At 37.0% G+C, this 26542-nt stretch overlaps 7 protein-coding genes across 8 annotated transcripts; 3 read left to right on the top strand and 4 right to left on the bottom strand.

Moving 5' to 3' along the window:
* Nucleotides 1–21: 21 nt before the first annotated feature.
* LOC101296940 (F-box/kelch-repeat protein At3g06240-like) lies at nucleotides 22–1637 on the bottom strand. Its single transcript, XM_004294846.1, has 3 exons — nucleotides 1570–1637; nucleotides 557–1383; nucleotides 22–184 (listed from the first exon to the last, which is right to left on the bottom strand). Exon 2 carries the CDS (start codon nucleotides 1352–1354, stop codon nucleotides 569–571), a length of 786 nt encoding a protein of 261 aa, XP_004294894.1. The 5' UTR covers nucleotides 1355–1383; nucleotides 1570–1637; the 3' UTR covers nucleotides 22–184; nucleotides 557–568.
* A 1938-nt stretch (nucleotides 1638–3575) lies between these two features.
* LOC101292004 (F-box protein CPR30-like) lies at nucleotides 3576–5756 on the bottom strand. Its single transcript, XM_004296074.1, has 3 exons — nucleotides 4961–5756; nucleotides 4718–4878; nucleotides 3576–3647 (listed from the first exon to the last, which is right to left on the bottom strand). Exons 1-3 carry the CDS (start codon nucleotides 5754–5756, stop codon nucleotides 3576–3578), a joined length of 1029 nt encoding a protein of 342 aa, XP_004296122.1.
* A 1962-nt stretch (nucleotides 5757–7718) lies between these two features.
* Nucleotides 7719–11702, top strand: LOC101296644 (vacuolar cation/proton exchanger 5-like). The gene is made up of 13 exons (XM_004294845.1): nucleotides 7719–7775; nucleotides 8135–8280; nucleotides 8424–8684; nucleotides 8764–8831; nucleotides 8915–8943; nucleotides 9426–9622; nucleotides 9741–9953; nucleotides 10050–10187; nucleotides 10366–10482; nucleotides 10566–10619; nucleotides 10874–10990; nucleotides 11161–11257; nucleotides 11385–11702. The coding sequence occupies exons 2-13, from the start codon at nucleotides 8257–8259 to the stop codon at nucleotides 11402–11404; spliced, it is 1335 nt and encodes a 444-aa protein (XP_004294893.1). The 5' UTR covers nucleotides 7719–7775; nucleotides 8135–8256; the 3' UTR covers nucleotides 11405–11702.
* Nucleotides 11703–13548: 1846 nt separating this feature from the next.
* LOC101296360 (26S protease regulatory subunit 7-like) lies at nucleotides 13549–14826 on the bottom strand. Its single transcript, XM_004294844.1, has one exon. It carries the CDS (start codon nucleotides 14824–14826, stop codon nucleotides 13549–13551), a length of 1278 nt encoding a protein of 425 aa, XP_004294892.1.
* Nucleotides 14827–16989: 2163 nt separating this feature from the next.
* Nucleotides 16990–17502, bottom strand: LOC101291710. Its single transcript, XM_004296073.1, has one exon. It carries the CDS (start codon nucleotides 17500–17502, stop codon nucleotides 16990–16992), a length of 513 nt encoding a protein of 170 aa, XP_004296121.1.
* A 1476-nt stretch (nucleotides 17503–18978) lies between these two features.
* LOC101296075 (F-box protein CPR30-like) lies at nucleotides 18979–20705 on the top strand. The gene is made up of 2 exons (XM_004294843.1): nucleotides 18979–19028; nucleotides 19258–20705. The coding sequence occupies exon 2, from the start codon at nucleotides 19271–19273 to the stop codon at nucleotides 20639–20641; it is 1371 nt and encodes a 456-aa protein (XP_004294891.1). The 5' UTR covers nucleotides 18979–19028; nucleotides 19258–19270; the 3' UTR covers nucleotides 20642–20705.
* Nucleotides 20706–21680: 975 nt separating this feature from the next.
* LOC101295606 (probable amino acid permease 7-like) lies at nucleotides 21681–26169 on the top strand. Of its 2 annotated transcripts, none has more exons than XM_004294841.1 (7): nucleotides 21681–21932; nucleotides 22704–22937; nucleotides 23034–23127; nucleotides 24732–24946; nucleotides 25053–25186; nucleotides 25293–25520; nucleotides 25628–26169. In XM_004294841.1, the coding sequence occupies exons 1-7, from the start codon at nucleotides 21854–21856 to the stop codon at nucleotides 26027–26029; spliced, it is 1386 nt and encodes a 461-aa protein (XP_004294889.1). In that variant the 5' UTR covers nucleotides 21681–21853; the 3' UTR covers nucleotides 26030–26169. The 2 variants fall into 2 exon arrangements, with proteins under 2 accessions (XP_004294889.1, XP_004294890.1); XM_004294842.1 differs by lacking the exons at nucleotides 21681–21932; nucleotides 22704–22937; nucleotides 23034–23127 and adding exons at nucleotides 24006–24081; nucleotides 24174–24410; nucleotides 24499–24592.
* Nucleotides 26170–26542: the final 373 nt, after the last annotated feature.

Genomic DNA, 26542 nt, shown 5'->3' with positions numbered 1-26542 from the left:
ATAAACTCGATAATAAGTGGCTACGGAAAGTCTTAAGTTAACAAGCGGCTATGAAGACTACAAGCACTATTCCCAAATTGCCAAATCAACAACAAACTAACAGAGAACTACTGGAGAAAGTGCATCAGCACTTTAAGATTTGGAGTAGCATCACTTCCAAGATTGTTGTTATTGCTGAACAAGCCTGCAACAAAAGATAAACAGGAAGAACACTATGTTAGTCATAGAGATGTTTTCCAGTAACATAGCATATCAATTCATTGCATAAACTATATTGGAAAAGAAGCAATCATTTGCTAAAGATATTACACATTTCTTGTTAAAACAGCAAATAGAAACTTTCACATCTTAAAGGTTAAACATTGATCCTGAACAATGACAGCAACTGTAAACATGGAGAAACCCCTTATCTTGGTGCAGTTCTAAATCTAATTGTCATATGACACAGAAAATACTAGTGGCATATCCGTATGAAGACTGAGGAAGATTCTACAAATATTATAAAAGATGCAAAAAAAAAAAAAGCTCTGTATGTGGGTACTACTTAAGTGCTTACCTCTTCTTTTGCTCAGCAAAAGATCGCATCATTTCTGTCAAGTAAGACAATGCTCTCATGGTAAGGATCCATGGTGTGATAATGATATCTAGAAATGCCAAGAGGCTCGAGTTGTCCACTCACAAGGTCTAGTGAAAATAATTCAATTCCAGTTTTTATCTCTCCATACCGGCGACGATATATTTCCAACACTACTTCACCACTCTTCCTAAAACATAGTGGTCTGAGTAAACTGTCCGCTGGATCTTGTGGATAGATACTGTACAATTTGGTCCACGACTCCTGCACAGAATACTCTTTCATCACCCATATATCAAGAAAAGAACTTCTTGTAGAATCTCTCACGAACATAGCAAGGGATTTTCCATCTCCAGATACAGACAATTGCAATGACAAGAAACTGGCCAAATTCGGGTCCAAACTCTTTGGCAACATCATCTCCCGAAATAACTCGCTGCTCACATCAAATGCCAGTATAAAATAGCGATATGAGCTACTTCTAAAACGGTGTGCATCCCAGTGAAGAGCCCCATTAACAAAAGCCTGGGGTGAGCCTATATTTATTCCACATTGGGGATCAACAAGCCTAGAGTCACTCCACGAGCCTGCAGCTAATGAATAAACCTCCACAAATGTTTGATCCCTAGGTTCCTCCTCGACAATCCTCACAACCTTATAGTCTTTGATAATGGCATCAAATGCGAACCCATGACAAGCATTATACCCACCAAAAGTCTCATATCTAAGGCCAGGCTTGGGAAGGATCACTGACTTTCTTATAGACGGATTCCATATCATGAAGTTGTAACCTAAACGCGATAAATCATCTGCAAGGAATACCAGCCCATTACAAATGCCGACCACACGGAAACACTCATTACTCATTTTCCTATCAGCAACTGGAGATTGAAATCCTATCTTGCAGTACTCATCAAAAACATGGCTATCATAATGCAAAGAGTACACCTCTTTCTTCAGATTGTGGATGTGCGCGTGGTGGAAAAAGTTGTTACCGTAATTTTGACAAGAAACCCCGTGGAGTAGTAGGAGGTGAGTGCCATGGAGGTTATTGAAGTTGATTCTGTGGCTGAGGTGGGCTTGGATAAAGCTCGAGTTCGTAATCATAGACCCCCATGACTTGCAGACCGAGGTGCATATGACCAAAGACTTGATGGGTAGCCTAAGTAAGATATTGGTTATCACTTCCTGAGGAAGATAATCTGACATTGCTTCAATTTTCCAGTCAATTTCTGCAAAATTCGCAGAGTAACAAAGTGAGACAGAATCTCCTTTCACAATGAAGTACAAACAATTTTCAAAGTCTGTAACTTTCTTGGTCTAGGCTACACTAAATGGATCAAAAAACCAACCAAGTAACTAAATATAACACAGAAATGATCTCAACCCAACATAAACACTGTTAATCTGGCCTAAAGTTAATAGCTTTCATACACCATTGTGTTTCCACAGGCTAAAGTTTCCATCTTTTCTTCTTTTGTTTGCAAAACAAAAGAGAAAGAGGCATAGAATACACAACATTGGCTAAAGTTTCCATCTTTTTGATTGATTGGTAAACAGATTAGAGAAACAAGCATGAAATTGGAGCAAGAGAGACTTACATGCCTCCGGGGACGACGTCGTCTTAGCAGAAGAGCAGAGCTTCTGTTCCGGCGTAAACCCTAAAAGGGAGAAGGAAGTTTATTTATACCATTTCAAACTCGAAACTCTAAGATCTTAACCGGGGGTTTAAGCAGCATCAACTCCAGAATGATCATCCATTAACGTCTATAATGAAGATTAGCAAGTCCGGTATTGGGCTTGGAGGATTAAAGCCCAAACAACGGTAAGAAAGAAACCAAGTTTGGCCTAGCAACGACGTTACTAAACAACTTGATGTGGTAAGGTTGTTCGAGCGAACTAGCATGAAACTCCTATATTTAAGATTCGAGTTTCACCTCTCATCAACTTGTGTCTAGTATGTTTGAAAGGCATTTGGTTCGTGCTCCCGCAGTGAGATTATTCTGATTTTGTTGGGATTTTTTCGTAGACTACTTATTAGATGCATGTGTTACTAACTTGTTAACCTAACCGAGCTGACTTGCTACGTTACCCTTGAAATAAATGTCATTCATGATGTTGATAAAATATGGCAAGATTGATTTCCCTGCTCTCAAGGTCATTTTTCCTAATAATGATTGTGTCTAAACCTTACGGACATGCTTTGATTATGAGATCTTTCCTTTCTTACAGAACTTATTATTCATAATTTGCATAATTGTGATGTTATTTTCATTGTTCTATAATGAACAATTAGGCAAGAGTATGTGATCTTTGTTGGGAGTAGTTTGAAACATAACAAGAAATTGAGCTCATTTATCACATCACGCACTTAGATATATACCATCAACATCTACATAGAGTGAATGCACAAGGCAAGGAATGGATCGATATTTGCTGCAGGGTTGGTTGTGGATATGAAGCAGACAACATAGATTCATGCTTGAACTTGCAATATTTGGTTTTAAGGTAAAATCAACAGCAAACAAAGGGGAGATCAAATACAGCTATGACCCAGTGTGTTGTATCAAATCAGATGTCCGTTCGTAAAAGATTTCAACACCTTAAACTCAATGAATCTGCTAGAACTTGGATTTTAAGACACAAAAATGGGTATGGGTATGGAGATCTCCTTGACTTTACAGTTGGTACTTGGTGTATGGAGATCTCAGTTACCAGTTACCAGTTATCGAATGTAAATCTAGTCATTTACCCTCTTACCAAATGTAAAAGTCAAGGAGCTACATTGCAGTTGACACCTGCTATTCATATAGAGGGAGTGAAATTTACCCTCTGAAGCTGTGAAAATCAAATAAGGTACAACTATAGATCCCCTGATTTCATATAAAAACATTAGAATGGAAAAACATTAGATAATAAGAGTGCTATTTTGAAACTGCCAAAACATCCTCAATAAGTTCTACAGTAGCACAAGTCAACAGAAGAAGAAAACTAATAGCACTTAGAAGGGTCCATCCAACATCCACCAGCTGTTCAAGCAAAAGATTGTTGATACCGCACTACAAAGACAAACCTGCAACCAAAGGAAAAAGAGTTATGTTAATCATGAAAAATTTTCCACTACAGATACAGCAGAAACTAGAACCATATTACATCAATTCAGTGCATAAACTATATTGGAAATATTATATCAATTCAATTCATAAACTATATAATGGAAAAGAAGCAACATTGCCTAAACCATTACAAATTTATGTTACAGCAACAAATGCGACCACATTATATCAACTCACAAACTTTGCTAGGTTACCAATCTTCAGCAACTTGCAAACTACATGCACTTAAAAGAAGGATACTCATCTGAACAATGACAGTTAGCAAATGCAAGTATACATAAAACCATATTTTTGTTGCAGTTTTAGATCTTATAATCATATATGTCCCCACAAAAGTACTGGCATATCCATATGTAGATGAATAAGAAACTAAATATCTACAAAAAACCAGCTATGTGTGGTACAACCGAGCAAGTCCAACAGCTTCCTTATATTTTCTACATAATAGGGAAGCAAAACTCAAAATCTCTAAAAATTTTGTATACTAAATCCAACAGTTTCCCTATTTTAAAGATTCAAATATTTATTACAACAACAATCCTCATTTATTATAATATAATAATAAGTATAAAAATATAAAAGTTTATTTTTTAGAATAAATTATGTTTTCTTTTTTATCTTTGAGCCTTGAAGAATGTGCAACATTCAATTCTTCTTTCCCTAAATATTTTTAGAGAATCTGTAAATACAGAGAAACAAAGCTTCTCTTTTATATTTTTCCTTATTTTAAGGAATGAAATAGAAAAACTGTTAGAGTAGAAAATGAGCCATATTCCTCAAAATAAAAAAAAAATCAAAAAATTTAAAAAATCTGTTGGACTTGCTTAACCTCTTATTTTCCTCAATAACCTCACTAAGAAACTGCATCATTCCTGTCAAGTAGGACAGTGCTCTCTTCGTAAGGATCCATAGTGTAATAATGGTATTTTGAAATCCCAAGATTCTTTAAATCTCCACTGTCTAGTGAAACTAATTCAATTCTTTTTTCTTTTCTTCGATAATGTTGTTGCGGGCCATGATATATAACCAACGCTACATCACCACTCTGCAATGGACCTTGTGGACGGAGAGTAATTAATTTGGTCCAAGACTCCTGCACAGCATACTCTTTCATCTCCCATATATCAAGATGCAAATCTTCTTCTACATTAGGATTTGTGATGAACATAGCAAGGGATTTTCTATCAGCTGAAACAGACAATTGAAATTTCAATACTCTGTGAATTCAAGTCCAAACTCTTTGGCATCATTATCTCCTGGAATAACTCACGGCTTACATCAAATGCCAGTATAAAACAGCGATATGAGATACTTGTCAAACTCAAACTGCGTGCATCCCAATGAAGGGGATTAACAAAAGCCTGGGGTGAGCATCTATTTATAGCACAAAGAGGATCAATATCAACCAACTTTGGTTCACTCCATGAGCCTGAAGCTAATGAATAAACCTCCACATATGTTTGATTCGCAGTATCCCCCACAAACCCAAATTTGGAAAGCCTCACAGCCTTATAGTCATTGGTACTAGCATCAAATGCAAACCCATGACAAGCATTATATCTACCATGAGTCTCGAATGTAAGGCCAGGCTTAGGAAGGGTTACCAACTTTCTTATAACCGGATTCCATATAATGAACTTGTAACCAGAATGCGATATATCATCTGCAAGGAATATCAGCCCATTACAAATGCCGACCACACGGAAACACTCATTACTCATTTTCCTATCAGCAATTGGAATATGATGAAATGCTATCTTGCAGTACTCAGTAAAAGCAAGGTTATCATAATGCAAAGAGTAAACCTCTCTTTTCAGCCCATAGAAGGAATCCTCCAAGCCAAAGTCGCTGCGATAACTAATTAAGGAAACCCCGTGGAGTAGTAGGAGGTGAGTGTCATGGAGGTCATTGAAGCTGATTCTGTGGCTCAGGTGGGCTTGAATAAAGCTCAAACTCTTAATAATAGACCCCCATGACTTGCAGACCGAGGTGAATATGACCAAAGACTTAACGGGTAGTCTAAGAAAGATTTCAGATATCACTTCCTGAGGAAGATAATCTGACATTGCTTCAAGTTTTCAGTCAATTGCTGCAAAATTTGCTGAGAAAAAAGCGAAACAGAATCTCATTTCAAAATGAAGTAAAAGAAATGTCAAATTCAGTAACTTCTTGATCAAAAACTAACCATGTTACTCAAAATATAACACAGAAATGATCTCAGATCAGCATAAACACTAACAATCTGACTTAAAGTTAAAGACTTTCATTTAAAGACTTTCATACACCCTTGTGTTCCTAAACCCTACAAGGCTAAAGTTTGCGTCTTTTTTTTGGTTTGCAAAATAAATTGGAGAATACACAACAACATGGCTAAAGTTTCTATCTTTTTCTTAGTTTGCTAAACAAATAAGAGAAACAAGCATGAAATGGAACAAGAGAGACTTGTATACCACATAAAGTTTCCGGTGACGATGTCGTATTAGAACAAGAGTGAAGCTTCTGTTCCGGAGAGGAAGAAGAAGAGAAAGGGGCAGTTTATTTATTTATACCGTTTCAAACTCAAAACCTAAAATCTTAACTCGGGGTTCTTTAATGGCTCTAATGAAGTTCTCACGGTAATTAGTAAGTCCGGTTTTTTTTTTGTATTGAGTGTTGAGTATTGAGTATTGAGCTGGGGGGAAGAAAACCACCAAACAAGGTAAGAAGGAAAAAGGTTTGGCCTAGGTAACTTCTTTGCATTCTGACCATACGCCTAACAAAATTGGATGCACGTTTCTGCGGTAAGGTTATCAAGCGGTTCAGAATGAGCTTTAGAGCATCTTCGATCCTTGGTCTAAAACTTATAATAGATTTAGGATTTATAAAATCTCATCTCCAACCTACTACTCAAGTTGAGCTAAAATAAGATTTACCTAAAATGTGTCATATTTTGACTCAAGTAAATAAAACCAAACATATAATTTATGAGGATGAGTGAGTGTGGACCACTGTCAAATTTTATTATTAAACAATTGAGTTTCACTTTATCTTTACTATTAGAAAGCCAGGCGTGGCTTTGGTGTCTTTAGTGAAACCTTTTTTTCAATTGACTAAAAAACCAAGGTAGCAGAAAATTTTCAAACAATAAAAATAATAGTTACTATAGGTGTAACAGTAAAACACTATAAATAAGGAGAAAAAAAATATATGGTAGTTTTATCCCACCTTTTGGGGAGCAGTTATCTACAAAAAGATAGGATTAACATATTCATCCCACATAAAATGGAGCAGTTCAAGTACACTTTCTTCCATTTTTTGATCCCCGTGCATCTGCACGGGTAAGAGGCTAGTGTATGATTAAATGATGATATAAAATGATTAAATATGTTTGAGTTTTTCCTCCATAGGTTGGAGATGCAAAACCTATATGAATATTATAGGTTTGGGTGGCCTAAAATTTGAATATAGGTTTAGAATTTAGACAAATTGTTAGAGATTGGTTCTTGGTTTATGTCTATCATGTTAGGTTTGTACGTTTATGACAATAGACTATTCTAATTTGTGAGATACTTTCATGGATTTCTAATTGAGCGTGCATGTTACTAATTTAAGACTATTTAAAAGTGATATAAATGTATGATTAACTGATTATCATGTCCAAGACTATCTCATTTCATTTTTTTTATATTTTTTTTTTCGGTATTTTGGTAAGTAGGGTTAGGAGAATAGGAGGTATTCGGTCTACTTCAAGAGTAGTCCCACTCAAGAATGAAAATTTGGTCATGTGTTTTTGTATCATAAATTCATAATAGACTTCATTTAAAAAATACATATATATATATATCATAATAGACTAATATAATAGACGAATGAAACGACAAGTCGTCTCTAAACGAATGCAATTTTCTCATTCAACTGTGGGGAACCATAAGTTGACGTAGTGCCCAAAAACAAAAACTTGGTGCTTAATCGAAACTGTTTCGAACATCTTTCAAGATTACCAAGATCCAATCTTCAATAGTTTCCAGAAGAACTAAACCAGAAACCCCAATATAAACCATAAACCATAAACTGGTTCAACTGATTCATCTTCTAAATATAGCAAGGTATGCCATTTATATATAACCCCTTTTCTGTTTTTTTCGTTTCAGTTTTCGTTTCTTTCTCTGTTAGTTCCAGCTATGCTGATTCTCGGATAAAACCCAAATTGAAACTGGGTTTGTTACTGCCTTCCTCAGATCCGAGAATCACCAATACCCACTTTTCATGAATCTTATATAGTTTTCTGTGAAAACCCAGTTAAATTTCGAAACTTTATTGCAACCCAATTCAATTCAAGCATTGTGTTTGTAAGAGTTGATGTAGTTCAAGTTTTGGATCATAAAGTTATCATAAAGGTACAATCTTTCATAGTGGAAAGAACAAAGTATAGGTTTTACAGCCTTGATGTTATTGTTTTTTGCAGTATAGCAACTTTGGATGAACATTGTAGAAGCTTATTGTCTCAGTTATGAGATTCGTACATAAAGAATATAGTGCAGTGATGTCCTATTCTTTCCTTTGGATGATTCGTTGCAATAGAGTACAATGAGTTATAAGTTGCCAGTTGAAGTGAGTATTGTCTTATTTCTTTGATATGCTTTTCTGTGTAGCTCTTTGATTAACTTCATTTGGTTTACGTGTGGATTATCTGTTGTACACAGTTCAACTTATAAGTGGTTGGTGTTGAAGTGGTCTACTGTTTCCTGTGATAGATGGAATCAAAAGACAACGAATCGTTACATGAATTCGAAGATGAAATTCTTTCTATTCCGGAGATGAAGGGTCAGAAGTCGCAACCCATTCAAGCATTGGGGGAAGGATCATTTTCGGGAGGTTTACAAGCTAGGGGCAATAAAATGTGGAGGAATGCTGTTTGTAAGAGCATAAAGACTGTAGTTTTCTCAAATAAACTCAACATGCTTATGCCTTTTGGACCTCTGGCAATTTTTGTCCATATCTTTACCGGCCATAATGTGAGTTGCAGCCCTCCTCTCTTTCCTAATTGCCTAAAATTGTTCAATCCTGTTTATAATTTATGGATGTGAATTTCAGGGGTGGGTCTTTTTCTTGACCTTGTTGGGTATAACTCCTTTGGCTGAGCGTTTAGGTTATGCTACAGAGTACGTAGTTCTTTTTCCCTATGTTCAACTACAGTAACTTGAATTTTTCAGTAGCTAAAGTAAACTTTATTTTGCTCATATAGGCAGCTGGCATTCTATACTGGACCTACTGGTAAGTATCTTACTCATATTCCGAACAGATTACTTTCTACTCTTATTCTTTTGTTGTTTATTCTTTCTCTATTTTGTTGTTTATTCTTACTACATTAACAAGAGATCTTGCTGCAAATTATATTAGTTTATCTAGGTTGTCTTCTTCATTAGGAAATCTGCAATGTGTTTCTCTGAGTCTAAAAGAGGAAGTTCTTGTCCTTCCCTGTGTCCTTTTTTTTGTTCAGACGAATCAGTTTCATGTAGCAGAAAGTTATTAGTAAATTCAGCTATATACAAAGCATTTTGGTATATGCTGAATGCACATATTTTTCTTTGTCTTTACATTGACTTGCACCCAGACCACATGGGAGGGTTTTATTTTTTTATTTTTTACTTTTTATTATTAATTTTCTATTGTCTTGCTAATGTCATTTATAATGGTGATTAAGAGACTTTTCCTTCTAGGGTTTAACCTTTGATATGTGGAATTGGATCTTGCAGTTGGGGGTCTTTTAAATGCTACTTTTGGAAATGCAACAGAACTGATTATATCAATTTATGCACTGAAACATGGAATGTTACGCGTTGTTCAGCAGTCATTATTAGGCTCTATTCTGTCAAATATGCTTCTGGTGCTTGGATGTGCATTCTTCAGTGGTGGGCTTGTTTTTCAAGAAAAGGAACAAGTGTTTGACAAGGTAAATATATCAACTCTCTCTCTTCTCTCTCTCTCTCTCTCTCTCTCTCTCTCTCTCTCTCTGTTATCATTTTGTTACTTTTTTCCAGAATATTTCTGAAGCTAATTAAGTACTGCAGGCAACTGCTGTCATGAACTCAGGCTTGCTATTAATGGCAGTCATGGGGCTACTTTTCCCAGCTGTTCTGCACTTCACTCACACGGAGGTGCATTTTGGGAAGTCAGAGTTGGCACTTTCAAGGTTTAGCAGTTGTATCATGCTTCTAGCATATGCCACATATCTTTTCTACCAGTTAAAGAGTCAAAAGAATCAATATGTTCCTCTAAATGAGGTGAGTTGAGCATTCTCTTTTTGTGTATATATAGATGCTCTTCTTTACCACCGAAAAGGTTCTTATGAATTATTTGGTGGTATGTTGTGAACTTAGGAAGGGGCTCAAAATGAAGAGAACTCCGATGATGATGATGAGACTCCAGAGATCTCTAAATGGGAATCAATAATTTGGCTTGTAATAATGACGAGTTGGATCTCGTTCCTATCAGAATATTTAGTTAATGCCATAGAGGTCAGTACAAGTACAAGATTCTGAACGTGGGTGTTGAATACTATTATATTCAAGAGTTTATGCAAACAAATTTAGATGTTTTAAATGCGATGAAATCTGGTGAAAATTTGGCAACTATTAGTAAGATTGGCTGGTATAAATGATTAATGAGCTTTATGGTTGGATGATTCATTTGCAGGGAGCATCTGTATCATGGAAAATTCCTATTTCATTTATTAGTGTTATCTTGCTCCCAATTGTGGGTAATGCTGCAGAGCATGCTAGTGCTGTTATGTTTGCCATGAAAGACAAGCTTGTAAGTTACTACTTAGTAGGTTTTTTGGATATCTTCTTACTTTCCGATATTGCATTGGACTGATCTCGAGTTTCTCATTACAGGACATTTCATTGGGAGTGGCAATAGGGTCATCGACGCAGATATCTATGTTTGGGGTGGGTACTTGTCTGAGGCTTTTTTTTTATAATTTTTTATGTATATGTTGCATATACAGGCGGAGAGTCCTTCCCTTATTGTTTCTTTACATACAATATTAACCTTGTTTCTAAGTTGTGAAATTAAACTGATGTAACTTGTATATTTTATTATCCTGTTGCTGCTTCTGCACTTAGTGAAATAAACTGCTAATGATGGTTTTTTATTTGGCTGATACAAATTTCTAAACCTTTATCTGTTTCAATTGCTGCAGATTCCTTTTTGTGTAGTTATTGGGTGGATTATGGGACGGCCTATGGATTTGAACTTTCAACTCTTTGAGACAGCAACACTTTTTATAACCGTCTTAGTTGTAGCCTTTCTACTGCAGGTATGCATTCCAATTACGAGATTATGTAACAGCACACATAATATCTGACATGCTGAAAATGATTGTGTCACCCTTGCATTCAATTGTTTGTCTGATTCTGCACTTTAGTGCGAAAACAAGTCCATTTGTCTTGAAGGTTTTGTGCTTATTGCATTACGCTTTGGTTGCAGGATGGAACCTCTAATTACTTTAAAGGGTTGATGCTTATTCTTTGTTATCTGATAGTTGCTGCAAGTTTCTTTGTTCATGTAGATCCTTCAGCTGCAGGTCTGTTCTAATTGTTCTCGTTTAACTTAAGGAAACCTGTCTGTGTCTAAATTGAATAACTAATACTGTGTTTGTATAGGCCTTGGACTGAGCATTTGATTTTGAACATATTGGTGTCATGTTGCAGATGCAGGGTTAAAACCGTAGTCAATTTACGGAAGCTGTCTAAGATGACCACAAAAGGAAAGTCAAGTCTATTGACGAAAGGTTATATACAGAATGAAAGGTGATTTCGGAGACGAATTGTAACTGAAACATGGCCAACATAGCCAATGATTCTAAAGGTGGACCTGCAACTGCTTTGAGTCATTGTTCTGTCTGTACATATGAGAGATTTCAACCTTTTTGTTTGTAGCAACTGCTGCTTGTTCTTGTTCAGTGAATATTATTGAGCAGGTATATAGTTGCAGAGCTCTTGCTTGGTTAGTTGGTTGGAAAGTCTTGACTAGGATGAGGGGAGAGTGGTGTATGCGACTTTGAAAAAAAATAGATATGCATTCTTACATTCTTTTACCCTTTATGTGGCAAAGGAATGTTACAACTAATTCTACTTTTATTTAGCTTGTCCCAAAAAAATAAAAGAGTTTCAAAAAAATTGGATCGATGCAATAGGTAAAAAGTCTTTAAATTCAAATGCCATACACTTCAACAACAGTAACATGGATGGAGACTGCTAGATACAATGTGTTGCCATAGGTATGAGGACCGGTACTATCTGCCAAGGAAACGGCATCCTTGACTATTTTATCCATCATAGACTCATGAAGCTGTGCCGGTACTTTCATGCTAGAAAGCTTCTCTATTATGGCATTCCTAACTGAAGCCTTGCTGTCCACTGTGAGAGGGTTGAGTTTGAGATTTTCACGAGTTATAGTGATGTTGCTGCAGCACTGTTTTCCTTCAATTCTGTCAATGTAACCGTACAGATGCTCGAACTCGAAATCCCAGCAGGGTCTCAAGTGTCTGATCTTCGTATGGATATCGATACAGTACTTTGTGAACGGGAGCTGGTTTTGGGATTCAACTTTGCAGTTGATCATACGAGTGTTACAATCAGCTTCGACCACCACAGTCTCACACGCATTCATCAGTTCAGTGGCCATTGTCCTTGTGTTTGGAAGTTGCAATTGTGGAAATCTGGAAGGAAGATCGAGCATCGTCCTTGTGGAAATTGCAGCTATATATATATGATTTGCTGGTTTCCTATTGTCCTTGTGAATCATTGTCGGTCCCAACGAAGCAAGGAATCGTGTTGTTATATGTTTCCTTTGTTTCATGGGGAACTCTCTTTTCATTGTTTGTCGCGATATTGTAATGCATCTCTTCTCAATGTTTCGTTGTGTATACAAATTTTGAAATGAATACTCACACGATCTATATAAATAAAGTGAAGTTGCCAGGTGTTAACTGATTCTTCTGTTCCAAGATTCTTTTATGGAGCAAGTCTTCTTTAAATCAAGAAAATTAAGAAAAGCAACAATAATTTTGCTGTCATTGGATAGAGAACACTGATCTCCGACCTTGAGTTGAGGTGTGATTGTCACCACAAAAAACACATAATTAACTCTATATTCCTTTTTTGATTTTATGGTTAACTCTCGCTCTTTCTTTTTAATAAGGGAAGTGCTGCTGCAGATCAACAAAACCAACTCAAACTCAAATAAGGAGCATTTGGTTAGAGCGTCTGTGGTATCATAAGCACGGTTGGCCGTGATTTGGTACCTTCCTTTACCTCCAAAAAGCCCCACATGCAATTCCACCCAACCAACTAAACAATCTAGGCACTCGCCCAATATCTGACCACCCATCTCCATCGGTGAATTAGTGCTCATTGCCCAGGCGCCTGGAACATTAAGTTTTCGAACACGGCCTATCTTTAGTATATTCCAATATCTTAGAGGAAATAATTAAGATACTTAAATAAAAAATAAAAAATATTTGCTTACTCCGATCTTTGCATAACACAATTGTATGTCTTTGCATTTATTGTAACATAACATTCAAACTATTGATTGATAGGTTGATGAATAATCTTTTCATTTCAAGATAGGAAAGCATGACATAGATTGTCACAAAAATTATTTCATCTTTTGTTCATATATACTCTGTGTGTTTTTGTGATGTTGCTCAACTGATGTCTTTTGCTCAATATCTATATTTTTATATATATAAAATCTTCATTTGTAGTGAGTTTGAACTTTGAAGTGTGTCATTGAATATTAAAGTACAAAGGGAAATACATAGTTTTAAAAATTAAATAACAAATTCTATAATTTTTCAGAACATACAACTCAATTGTAAACCATATACTTTGGCGTTGCACTAAATTTTTGGTACCCCTTGATTACTTTGTTCACAGCGTCAACGAAGTCCTTCTCAGTCACCGTTTTCCTCCGTGCCCGAATGGTAAACATTCCAGCTTCTGTGCACACGCTTCTTATATCGGCTCCGGTGGAATTAGGGCACATCCGAGCCAGAAGCTCAAACCTAATGTCTCGTTCACAATTCATTGTTCTTGCATGGATCTTGAAGATTTGAGTCCTACCCTCCATATCAGGCAGACCGAACTCGACCTTCCTATCCAATCTTCCGGGGCGCAACAATGCCGGATCTAGAGTGTCAGGCCTGTTTGTTGCCATCAACACCTTAATGTTTCCTCTCGCATCAAACCCGTCGAGCTGGTTCACAATCTCAAGCATTGTACGTTGTACTTCAGTGTCTCCACCAGCACCATCATCAAACCTGGCACCTCCTATGGCATCAACTTCATCGAAAAAGATAATGCAAGCCTTCTTCTTCCTTGCCAATTGGAACAGCTCTCGAACCATTCTAGCTCCTTCTCCAACATATTTCTGAACAAGCTCACTCCCAATGACACGAATGAAGCAAGCATCGGTTCGATTCGCCACGGCTCTAGCTAGAAGGGTTTTTCCAGTTCCTGGAGGACCATAGCAGAGAACACCCTTGGGAGGGTCAATTCCAAGCTTGACAAACTTCTCAGGGTGAAGCAATGGTAGCTCAACAACCTCTCGCATCTTTTCGATCTGGTCCTTACATCCACCAACGTCGTTGTATGTCACATCTGGTTTGTCTTCCACAGTCATCATGGTCACAGTTGGATCAATTCTCGGAGGCAAAGGAATCTGAATTTGATACTTGTGTAGGTCGATCCCGACACGCATGCCTTCTTCTATATCAGTTGGGGAAACCCTGTCGCTCAATCCCACCACAAACTTGGCCATGTGAGCAATGTTGATGATGTATTTTGCATCTTCGGAATTAGGGTTTATTATCTTGGTGCATCTTGCCACCTTGAGAGGTTTCTCCGCCATCAGCTGTTGATCTGAATTAAGATCCCAGTGGGTAGGAGTAGCTAGGCCAGTGTCAGATTCCTTAATGCCACATAACTTGTTCACGGTTTTAGCCTTGTCTTTGATTTCCTTCTCCATGTTTTTGATGGGAGTTGAATAGGGTCCTGTTCCATAGGTTTTGAGAAGTGCGATGTCGTCTGCGTCGAGGGGTCTAGGGTTTCTCTCGTCTTTGATGTTGTCCTCCTGCTCGGGCGCCATTTCAGTAGAAGATATATAGAATTTTCGAATTGATTTGATCGAGTTTAGAGTACTGCAGCTAAATGTGGTAAACAATTAGTTTAATCTGCTTGAAGCTTGTTGTATGACTGAGAGAACCTTCGCCTTATATAAGCTTCACAAGTTTCCATATGCGGTTGATAATAGAATTAAGAATCCAAATTCAGATTAGTTAAGGAAAACCAGTAAAGATAAGGACGACAGTCAGAATATTTGATATTTTCCATTTCCGTTTTGGACTTGACTTCCGATCGATTTCCTGGAAGCCAAATCCTATAATCTTTGTTATTTATGAAACACTAGAATAACTGATGAAACCAATCAATTCAATGATGCCCTAAACGATTTCAAAATTACTTTTTGTTATTAATTACCATACCGTGAAATACAAATCTCATTTTGTTTTTGAAGGCAACGAAAAAGCGTAGGTCATGAGACCTTGAATTCCATAAGAAATTGAAGGAAGAATGAGAGCATGTAACTAGCCAAGATACAACGATTTAGCTCATACACGATCTATCAATCCAAAAAGACCAACAACATCATCTTGTTTCTTGCAACGAAGACCAAAGCGAGTAATTAAAGTGGTAAGGCACCTCACTTTTGAGGTTAATTGAAGAAGACATCAATTAGTTAGTCATGAACTTGCAACTATTGAACCTATTCTTACGCTTATAATAAATATCCAGACATTAGTAAGGTATGGTTAAGTGTCCTTAACATGCATGTAAAAGAGTTATTATTAATTTACATATACTTGCGAGTTGGGGCAAACTGATGTAGATTATCAATGACTACATAACTGATCAGTAGGCAAGGAAAACATGCTACATTAACGTGACTATTAAACATTTAAACTAGGGCTGCCACTCGGTCGGTTTGAATCGGTAATGGGCGTTACCAACTTCAAAACCAAAGCTTTCGGTAATGAAATATGACTTTCAATTACCAAACCAAAAACTTCGGTATGAGATAAATCTTACCAACTTCTGATGTCGGTTTTTCGGTATTACCAAACTTCACAACAAATATATTTTCAAAATATAACAAAACAATACAAAACTATAAAATTTAAATATCACTTGAGTTTCTAGAGTCTGATAATACATATACAAAAGATAATCATTTCAGTACACATTATCGAGTATGGTTTAATTTTCTACCGAAATAGTCAGGATGTAAATGTTTCCAAATTTTTATATGAACAAGTTATGTGTCATCTATGTGAAAGTATGTGTGTGGAAGAGTCGACCAAAATAAGTCACATAAGGGCAGTAAAAGCTTTTTCGTGTAATAAGTGACGTTAAATTATGGTTGACCGCTTTGATCAAGACCCGAGCATTATTGAGTACAATTGAATTTTCTATCATAATTGTATTATACTATAATGATCACATCAGACGGTCGAATTTTAATTTTGTGAATTATAATCATTGGAACCACAACATGCCTGGTAATGTGGTATAACTTATTTAGTAAGTTATATGCATATGTACATCTTTGTGAACCAACTACAAAGAGGAAGCAAAATTTTCAAAAACCTTGTGAACTATGATGTGATCAATATAGTGAAATACGACTATGGTAGAAAAATTAGGTATTTTTGATAATGTTTTGGCCTTGATCAAGGCGGCTAACCCTATTTACGCTTGTGCTTCCTATGGGGAGCCCTATCATCAAGAGAGGTAAAAACATTCCTAAATTTTTACATGGGCGGTTACATGTCATCTAAGTGGGTTTTTCTATGTGTGTGTGTGATGAATCGACTAAGACGGGTAGGTAAGAGCGTTTTTATATAACAAGTAACATTGAATTAAAGTTGATCGCTTTAATTGAGACCCGAATGCTACCAAGTATAGTTGAATTTTTCTATTCATTGTCTTGTTTTTTACTAAATGGTATATACAATTGAAAACGTGAGATAAGATTATTAGTCTGTGTGTTTTTAGAAATATAAGTCTTTAAATAATTAGAATTTCGGTAAATTCGGTATTTACCAAAAACCAAACCAACTTTTTCGGTATTTCTCGGTTTCAGTTTTTTTTATTTCGATTACCAAAATTCGGTTTACCAAATCATAAATTTTCGGTCGGTTTTCGATCGGTTTGGTATTTACCAAACCAAGTGGCAGCCCTAATTTAAACCCTAAAAGACATCAGGATTGAAACTTCCAGCAGGGACAAAGTTGGAGTTGCATTGCAGAGCTTGCTTCAGATGCAAATTCAAGCCATAATTTGTAGTCTCAAGCGCTCTCAACTGCTCTTGCTGATGAGCCACCAACTCCTTCAGATGCCTCACTTCTCGGCTTCCGCCCTCCAACTCTTTTCGGCGTTTGAGAAGCACACAGACAGCACGCTTGAGCACCATATTCTCCTTCTCAAATCTTGCACCGATCGATTTCTCAAAACCCTTCAACACTTTTGCAGCCTTTGCCCTAGCATCCTCCGCACTAGAACAAGTCATCATCTCTCTGATAACCAATTCAACCCAATCCGTAGTACCATCGTCGGGAATGGGTTTCTGATCTTGTGGTATCTTTTCAGCAGAACCAGAAGTCACCCTATTCTCTGTTAGGTGAAGCTGGCTCAGGCTCTTAATGGTGGCATCAATATCGTAGCAGGACTCTTGCAATGCTCTATCAAGAATCTGAATATCCATGAATTAGATGAGAAAAAGAAAGAAGAGAGATTTAAGGTTTAATTTCAGAGATGATTAATTGAGGAGCGGAGAAGTGATGAAGAAGTCTGATTCAGAGAGGAGTACCTTTATAAATTACAATTGCTTGGGATGCAAATATAAGATTATGCGACGTCTTAAATTAAGCTATAGTTTCCAAGTCCATATAGGATTTGACATTGTCAGTTTGTCTAAACGTACCAGGAATTCCAGATTCTTTCAGGAAAGCGACACGGCGATACCAACCGTGCGTATTATTTCCACGCGATGCACTAAAACGAAGGGTAAGAAATCTCAAAAGCACGAGCATATATAAGCTCTATTTAGTAACGAGGCTACTCACATTGTTCGGATTCTTAAACGAATTAACGAAAGAGCAATGCTAGGTGATTGGCGAACCACATTTTTGGGTATTATATACATCTTATCTCATATGACAACTGATGTGACAAAAATACCAACTTTCCCACAATAGTGTCATTGATGAACTGCTGTGAGATTTGGAATTGGACAATGTATACAAACAAATGAGGTTTGGAATTAGACGCTTGAGCACCATATTCTCCTTCACAATCTGCTTCAATAATCGAATTCAAATGTGACTCCATCGCACGAACATTGAACTGTTTGTGAAAGAGAATGAATCCATAACAAGTCATTCTCATCTCCTCTAAACTTGTGTTTACTAGGCACCATACCATGAGTCATTCTCTCATTTTTATTCCTTGGTAGGGGGTTGTATTGATTCTCATTTTTGGGTGAATCAACTCTTTTCCAAAACTGACCTTATAATTTTATAAAAACCCCAAACTACCAAATACAAAAATCATATGACATTTGTATTAAAATGGTATTTTCGTAATCAACTTCATTTTCTATTTTGATTTCTTATTTCTCATTCCTTCGATCAACAAGTAAACGTGCAATGAGAATGACTTCTCCTCACTCTGATTTCTCCTTTCTCCCATCTCTTCTCTTTTTGATTCTCTCTCAATCCCATTCAAGTTCAGTAAACAGCGTAAATTAAGCTTTGAACTGTGGCGGGAAGCTTCCAAAGACGTCGATGGCGTTGGAAATTCTGTATCGTAGTCGATACGTATCTGAGCAAACACGATACATATCTGACATATCTGATACATATTCGAGGTATCCAATACTGGATACGTATCAGATACACATACACCATACGTATCTGATGTATACGGTAAGTTTCCGGCGTATCCGGTATGTATCCGAAATCGGATACGCTCAAATACCGTTTTGGATACGTCTTGGGGTTAAAAATGTCAATTTGCATAAAACTATTTGAAGACCTAAAATGCATAAAAACTTACAGAGCCGCTTCTTCTCTTCGCGGTGAACAGACAGACCTGAAATGATGAAAGGATTGAAGGCCACGGAGAAGGCTTGAAGCGCTGAGAGATTCCAAGGGCTTTCAAGATTTGAAACTCGGGGGCTGAACTTGAAAACCGGAGTCCTAATTGGAAAATATCTGAAACTTGCTCCAGGTTCTCTCTCACTCTCAAATTCTAATTGTTTAATCTTTCTCCATTTGAGCTCTATAAGTTATCTTTGCTTTCATTTTGGGTGTAGACCCATCAACTGTATATGATATTTGTATTGAAATGAAACCACAAAATTATGGAAAACACTTCACAGAGTTTCATGTCTTGAGTCTAGTGCTTAGTCTGTTAAACATATGTTCACTTTTTGTTTCTCAATCGGGTTTTATTGTAGGGAGATCTTGCCAATGTCGGAGATGAAGAAGAATGTTGTGTATGATCTCCCTGAAGATATTATTTTCAAGATTCTATGTAGGTTGCCAGTCAAAAGTTTGATTCGATTCACTTGTGTTTCAAAACGATGGCGTTCTGTAATAATCTCTGACCCTCAGTTTGCTAAATTCCAACACAAGCTAGCATCTCAGCGCAAAACCCTCTGTCATAGATTTTTAGTCAGCACCCTCTTTCGACTTGAACCCTTTATCGAGTGTTGCCATATCGAGTGTCAATGCGACTTCTCAGATTCTTCAGAGAAAAAAGCAGCATTATCCGAACTCCACACTCAGTTTCGAACCATAGATTTGGAAGCGCCCACTCAATTTGGAGATGCTTCTTCGGTTAAGATTCTTACCTCTCCATTTGAGGGGCATGTCAAGCCAATGGTTACTTGTAATGGTTTGGTAATTCTAGGTGATGACCATTGTACAAACTTGTCTATCTGGAACCCTTCGACTGCATTCTTCCGCAAAATACCTGATCCAGGTATTTGGGCAGAAGTCGCAACCGGGCATGGATACGGAAGATATGATATATATGCACTTTGGGGTTTTGGGTATGTGTCAGCAACTGATGACTACAGCCTTGTTATTCTATTACATCATTCAGATGATGATGATGATGATGATGATGATGATGATGATGGTGGTGATGATGATGATGATGATTTACCTTTTGTATTGGACGTACACATTTTCTCGGTGAGAGATAACTCATGGAAAATTATTCAAGTCCCTGGTAATATCGTTGACTGGATCTTCAGTAGGAAGGGGGTTCTTGCAAATGAAGTAATCCATTGGATCACGGTGAAAAATCAAGAAACTGGTGAGCTAGTTATCTCTGCTTTTGATTTGACTGAGGAGGAGTTCCAGAAAGAACCGTTGCTATTCCCTGAGGATGTAGACTACAACATTGATGACTTCAGGACAGAGATAGAACTGGGGTGTATAGATGGATGCCTTCGGTTTTACTCTATGAATACTGGCAGGGATATTGAAGTCTGGGTGATGAGAGAATACAGGGTACGTAAATCTTGGATCAAACTCTTTAAATTTAGTCTAGATGATATTCCAAATGTCTTTGGTACAGAAGTTTTTATGTCACAATTTTACGTTCTGGAAAGTGGTAGTGCTTTCATCAATTCAGACCTAAAGGAGTTCATCAGAATTGAATGCCATAAAGAAGATAAGCCGGTTCTGAGCGGCCGATATAGGATGGAGAAGTGGGAGCCGATGAATTTAGGTTTATGGGATAAACTTGAAAGTTTACGGAAGGATGGGCAGGATGCAAATTTTTTGAAAGTGATGTTTTACGATGAAACTTTAGTTTCAGTGCCTGAATGATCTATGGTGAAAGTTGGACAAAAGAACGGGAAATCCAACAAGGCCATGAAACTATCATCTGGTTATGAATTATCGGCCTTTTTGTTTTAACCTTACTAGTTTGGTTTCTCCACCATTCCCTCTCAAATCTCAACTGAGTAGCAAATCTGGTGTTTTGTTTCTCTCTTTGTTCTGTTCTTTGGGGTGTTTGTATTTTTTTTTTGTAATTGAGTGACTTAAAAACTCTGATGTAGGAAGCATTATTATCCTTGTTAACGCAAGAATATATTATTTATGCTGCAATCCGATTAATTCCATTTCATTCTGTCTTTTATCTTGTTACGTACTTAAGAAGCTAATACTCATCTTGGCTCACATTATTTCCTACATCATCTCCTTAGAACACTTCCTCCCCTCTTTAAGCTAGATTTAAGTACTAGACATCCCTCCTCTTTCAATGAGACGGAGAAACGGAGACAGAAGATTACGTGCCTCACGGTTAACATGATTAGAGTTTTTTTTTTTNTTTTTTAATAATTTTTTTTTTTAACAAATCGTCAAGTCCTATGTAGATGGGCTGCGACTAATCATATCTGAGCTTACATAGATTCCATTTTCAATATTTATTTTGCTTGTACAAGTAGACAACCACTACTCACATAGTCACATATGGCCACGGGCCCCACGGCACCCCAATAATGCATAGGCTAGACACTTCGAAAGAGATCGATCCCAGATTCCCAGAGTATAGCAAGCAAGCAAGTGAAGCAACTGATCCCTCAAGATTCATCATCATGATCCCTCGGGAGCTTATTGGGTGAGTCTTATATCTTGCGTCAGATCATCCATAAAAAAAGCCTCAAATCTTTGAAAAGTTCAAGTGGAATGATATACTATTGCATATACAGACGTGACCAGTCGTGTGTAGGTGACATGATTGTTTGGTGGCGAGCACCAATCAGTCAACTATTTCGACACCAGAAAAGTAAGACAGACAAATGCGTGTGTATGATGAACTTCAAGTATTTTGAATATAATTACATCAGTAACAGAACTGGCTGTTGCTTTCAATCCATTTTTGTGGCTTGCTTGATCTGCTAACTAGTTAAGTAACAGTAAGACTGCCTAACTTTCTTTGGCCTGGAAAAATGTGGTGGAGGTTTATAAATGCTTCCAAATATCTGACAAGTAAGTAGGATCTAGCTATCATATAATCTTTTGAGGGATAGAAAGATGGAAAAAGCAGAAGAAGATCAGCAGTCACCATTGCTTCCTTCAACAATGGAACCCAGTGAATCTATCAAAAGAACTGGTAATTTTAAATCAGCATTTTATTTTCAGTTTTTGGTTTCAGTTTTGGCACTCCCCAGTAGAGATATTAGTTTTCATTCTCTCATTGTTTCGGTTTCATTGGTAAGTTAATTTTGAATATATACTTATATAGTTAAGTGCATGTTCTAGTTCTTCTCTCTGGCTTTTTGTTCTGTAATTCTAAATATAAGGTTCTTGTTTGAGGGACTAGTTCATGTTTTTGGTTAACTGTGAATTTGAATGGCAGTTGAGCAAGTACATTTAAGAAAAATTGGTCCTTGTTTGGGATTGTTTTCTTCTTGATTCTCTATGCATTCCCACAATTTAGTCTTCAGAGTTCAGCCAACAACAAAAATGTATCATCTTACTGTATTTCATTTTCACAGTAAATTTGGACTTGGCTAAGATGTTACTAATCAATTTCCTATCTGTAATGTTACCAAATTTAGAATAATTCACAAACAACTTGATGTGTTTCATTTTCTAGAGGCCTTGACCTCAAATATGGATTGCAATGGAGAACTTTGGTCATAGAATAACTCAAATTCGGACCCTTAAAGACAATTAACCGACTTTTTTCGACTTGTTAATATATAACTATTCGAAACCTCTCAAGAAGCACTAAATCTTCTAAATTGATCAAAGTTTTAGTTGGCTTAAAGCAATGCTACTAGTATTGTAAAGGTCCCCTATTGTAATACAACATTAGAACCTGCAGAATCTAGTAACAGATTTGGGGGCTAATTTTTCGTGTGAAATCTTGTGTATATAGGAACCATATGGACGGCAATAGCACATATTATAACAGGTGTGATAGGGGCAGGGGTGTTATCCCTGGCCTGGAGTGTGGCTCAGCTAGGGTGGATTGCCGGTCCATTGCTTATGATAGTCTTTGCTTCAGTCACCATTGTCTCCAACAACATCCTCTCCGACTGTTACAGATACCCGGATCCATATGCCCCAACCCGAAACAGGTCCTATTTGGAAGCTGTGAAGCTGTACTTAGGTTGGCATTTCTAACCTCTACTGATACATTCTCTATAACTAATTGGACATTTCCTTGAACTCTCATAACTTTGGAATTTATATGATGGGATTTCAGGAGACAAGCTGCAAACAGTGTCTGCCGTATTTGTACATGAGAGCTTGTATGGCTGTGGAATTGCCTATACCATTACAGCTGCTAGCAGTGTCAAGTATGAACTCCATACTAATCCTTTCTCTGCTTTTGATATAAATGATTGTGTTTACTGGAGTGCCTTGGCTCTATTTTATTAGTATGTACCTAGTTTAGTCTTTTGAAATTGCCTTGAGTAGCTAGCTTAATGCTGATAGAACAAACGGAGAGAGTTCCAATGATTTGGTGAGGAGAAATAAATCAGGATCAATGGGAACATACCAAGGTAATAGAATACTTATTAGGTACTCTGATTCAGCATAGCCAGATTATTTTAAGAGAAAACCTTACCCTCATAATTACAACTTTGCAAGAGTCAGAGTTGCAGTTGTATCCAACTCTTTAGGAAAAATGAATAGAAGGGTGGCCATGACAGCCATTCTTCTACTATTGGAAAGATCCAAATAAGAGTGTATACATCTACCCTCTCACAGTCACATGTTTAAGCATCCTAAAGGCATGCATAGCTGTAGTGTTTTAATTAAGGTCTCCGAAACCGATCGCAGCCATAAATTTTCATTCCATTGCCTAGTAATTTAGTTGAGTACAGGCTTCTTTGTTTTCCTTAATTTCACCCTTAACACTTGGTTGTTTCAAACTTTCAATATATAGGACCTGAAAAGCTTTAGTTTATGTAAGACTTTTGTTATTGCCTTTCCGGGAACAAACGTAGACAAATGAAATTAGAATAGGGATGACAAACAGCCTTTTAGGAATCTCTTCAGAGGGATACAAGGCCAAGTGATATATAAATAGATAGAAATGGAGATTAAAACAAGTACCATGCAGGTCATTGTGCACAGCTGCATGAATGCATGTTTAGTACTATAGTCTTCTTCATTATAGTATTTCCTTTGCATGTCTGAAGCTTCATAAGCTACTATTAGTTGAATAAACATGGTAGATCAAAACCCTCTTGAAGTAGCCAATAGTGCATCATGTGGTGACCATGGCAACCCTCTAATAAGAACCGGTAAATAATTTCAAATCTTTTAGCAGTCTGAATTAGTAACCATGGTCTTGAAATTATTGAGTTCTAGTGGGAAGCTGTTCATGATCAATCAGGAACCTTATGGAGTTGTGTGGCTCATATCATTACTGCTGTTCTTGGATCTGGCGTTCTGTCTTTGGCATGGAGTATTGCACAGCTTGGATGGATTGGAGGCCCTATTTCAATGCTTTGTATAGCAATCATCACCTACATTTCTTCATACCTCCTTTCAGATTGTTACAGGTCTACTGACCCTGTAACAGGAACTCGAAACCACTCTTACATGGAGGCTGTGAGAGTGAATCTCAAAAGTAAAAACACCCAACACCCCACCTTTTGTTTTTCTCGCTTGGTCTTCTTTAGGATTTGTCTTCTGAATTGGTTTAAGTGATGATTCAGGTAGAAAACAGTCCTGGTTGTGTGGTTTCCTTCTATATTTCATCATGTATGGAATTGGTATTGCTTATGTGATGACTACTGCAATTAGTTTGAGGTACTTATTGCTCATGATGTTTTTCTCACACTGTAATGAGATTTTGGGGCCTATTGTTTCCTTATCTTGTAAACTCTCTCATTTTGTAAGTTCATTTATCGATTCTGAAAAGTTTTATGTTTGTCTTCTGTTAATTCAGAGCGATTCAGAAGTCAAACTGTTATCACACGGAAGGGCATCAGGCTTCATGTACATATGGAGATACTTTGTATATGCTGATATTTGGAGCAGTCCAGATTGTTGTGTCACAAATACCAGATTTCCATAACATGCAATGGCTTTCGGTTATTGCAGCAATCATGTCTTTTGCCTACTCTTTTATTGGACTTGGCCTTGGATTAGCCAAAGTAATAGGTAATTCTTCCATTAGAAAAAATCAAAACTTCATTAGAAAGCAGTGATGCTCTATCAGGTTCCAAATCTTGGATACTCTTTGTTAAAGGTTTGATTATAATTGCAGAAAATGGGAGTATTAAAGGGACCTTGTCAGGAGTTGCAACCACTACTGTTGCTGCTAAATTATGGTTAGCCTTCCAAGCACTTGGGGACATTGCTTTTGCCTATCCATACTCTATCATTCTTCTTGAGATTCAGGTTTCCTTTATAACCTTTTTGCAAACAATATTCCGATCACACCTTATGAAGAAACAAGCTTAACTTAAAGCTAATATTGAATAGTGACATCTTTTGAACCATCTAGGATACGTTAAAGTCCTCTCCACCGGAAAATTATATGATGAAGAAGGCCTCGTTGATTGCCATCTTAGTCACAACCTTCTTCTACCTCTGCTGTGGTTGCTTTGGATATGCAGCCTTTGGGGATGACACACCAGGGAATCTATTGACCGGATTTGGATTTTATGAGCCTTACTGGCTCATTGATTTCGCCAATGCTTGCATTGTTCTTCATTTGGTGGGAGGATATCAGGTACTACTACTGTACCAACTTTATGACATTGAAATTTTCAAGTTTGATTCATCGATCATTGGAAGTTTTTGTAGTCATGCTCTTTTCTTCACATGTTAACTTGTCAGGTCTATAGTCAGCCAGTATTTGCAGTTGCTGAAAGATGGTTTAGCAAGAAGTATCCAAACAGTGCATTTGTGAACAACTTTTACAGCTTCAAAATCCCAATGTTTCCGAGATTTCAAGTGAATCCATTCAGGCTATGTTTCCGGACTGTTTATGTCATTTCAACTACAGGAATTGCAATGCTCTTTCCTTATTTCAACCAAGTTTTGGGAGTGTTAGGCGCCTTGAACTTTTGGCCTTTGGCTATATATTTTCCAGTAGAGATGTACTTTGTACAAAAGAAAATTGGGACATGGACCAAGAAATGGATAGCATTACAGGCATTCAGTTTTGTTTGCTTTCTTGTGACGGTTGTGGGTGTTATTGGATCAATTGAAGGACTTATAAGTGCCAAACTTAGCTAGGGGATTCATGTAATTTCTTCATAAATAAATCAAAATGATTGAATTATTATATTTACTTTTATTGAAAATCATCCTAATGAAATTCATTGAGCACAGAACGTCTATGCAGCAAATGCAGTAGACTTCAGATTTTCATAGCTAAAATATCTCCTTTTTTTCTTTATATATTTTACATTTTTAACCACTCATACCATGCATATCAAGTACGTGATCAGATCCCACAGGGTTTTACAGTAGGACTGCTGCTCTTATTTAAACTTGATTACAAATGGGATGTTACAGGTTCACATCATGGAGGTGTTTTAGGCCATGTTGTCCATGGAGGTGTTTCACTGAAGCTGATCAGCTTTTTTTAACAAGCTGATGAGGCATGAGGCATGCACTTTGATTCAGAATCGAAACTGAATAAAACAACACATTAATTCATCATCAACATAGGACCTCCCAGACAGACAACCACATAGCAAAGCTCTCACTAGGAAGAAATGCATAATGTTTGTGACCCGTGCGTGC

This window comes from Fragaria vesca, linkage group LG3 (assembly GCF_000184155.1).
Source record: "Fragaria vesca subsp. vesca linkage group LG3, FraVesHawaii_1.0, whole genome shotgun sequence".
Classification (NCBI taxonomy): Eukaryota; Viridiplantae; Streptophyta; class Magnoliopsida; order Rosales; family Rosaceae; genus Fragaria; species Fragaria vesca.
Note: the sequence above shows the minus strand (reverse complement) of the source record. Positions and strands in the feature narration are given on the sequence as shown.

Coding starts and splice junctions, on each gene's coding strand:
- LOC101296940 (XM_004294846.1), bottom strand. CDS start 1,354: ATGATATGGAATCCGTCTATAAGAAAGTCAGTGATCCTTCCCAAGCCT.
- LOC101292004 (XM_004296074.1), bottom strand. CDS start 5,756: ATGTCAGATTATCTTCCTCAGGAAGTGATATCTGAAATCTTTCTTAGA. Junction 4,879..4,960: donor ACTGGCATTTGATGTAAGCC/GTGAGTTATTCC, acceptor TGTCTGTTTCAG/CTGATAGAAAATCCCTTGCT. Junction 3,648..4,717: donor AGAGTGGTGATGTAGCGTTG/GTTATATATCAT, acceptor CTTTGGTTGCAG/GTTTGTCTTTGTAGTGCGGT.
- LOC101296644 (XM_004294845.1), top strand. CDS start 8,257: ATGAGTTATAAGTTGCCAGTTGAA. Junction 8,832..8,914: donor CGTTTAGGTTATGCTACAGA/GTACGTAGTTCT, acceptor TTGCTCATATAG/GCAGCTGGCATTCTATACTG. Junction 9,623..9,740: donor AGGAACAAGTGTTTGACAAG/GTAAATATATCA, acceptor TAAGTACTGCAG/GCAACTGCTGTCATGAACTC.
- LOC101296360 (XM_004294844.1), bottom strand. CDS start 14,826: ATGGCGCCCGAGCAGGAGGACAACATCAAAGACGAGAGAAACCCTAGA.
- LOC101291710 (XM_004296073.1), bottom strand. CDS start 17,502: ATGGATATTCAGATTCTTGATAGAGCATTGCAAGAGTCCTGCTACGAT.
- LOC101296075 (XM_004294843.1), top strand. CDS start 19,271: ATGTCGGAGATGAAGAAGAATGTTGTGTATGATCTCCCTGAAGATATT.
- LOC101295606 (XM_004294841.1), top strand. CDS start 21,854: ATGGAAAAAGCAGAAGAAGATCAGCAGTCACCATTGCTTCCTTCAACA. Junction 23,128..24,731: donor ACAGCTGCTAGCAGTGTCAA/GTATGAACTCCA, acceptor CTGTTAATTCAG/AGCGATTCAGAAGTCAAACT. Junction 25,187..25,292: donor TCATTCTTCTTGAGATTCAG/GTTTCCTTTATA, acceptor TGAACCATCTAG/GATACGTTAAAGTCCTCTCC.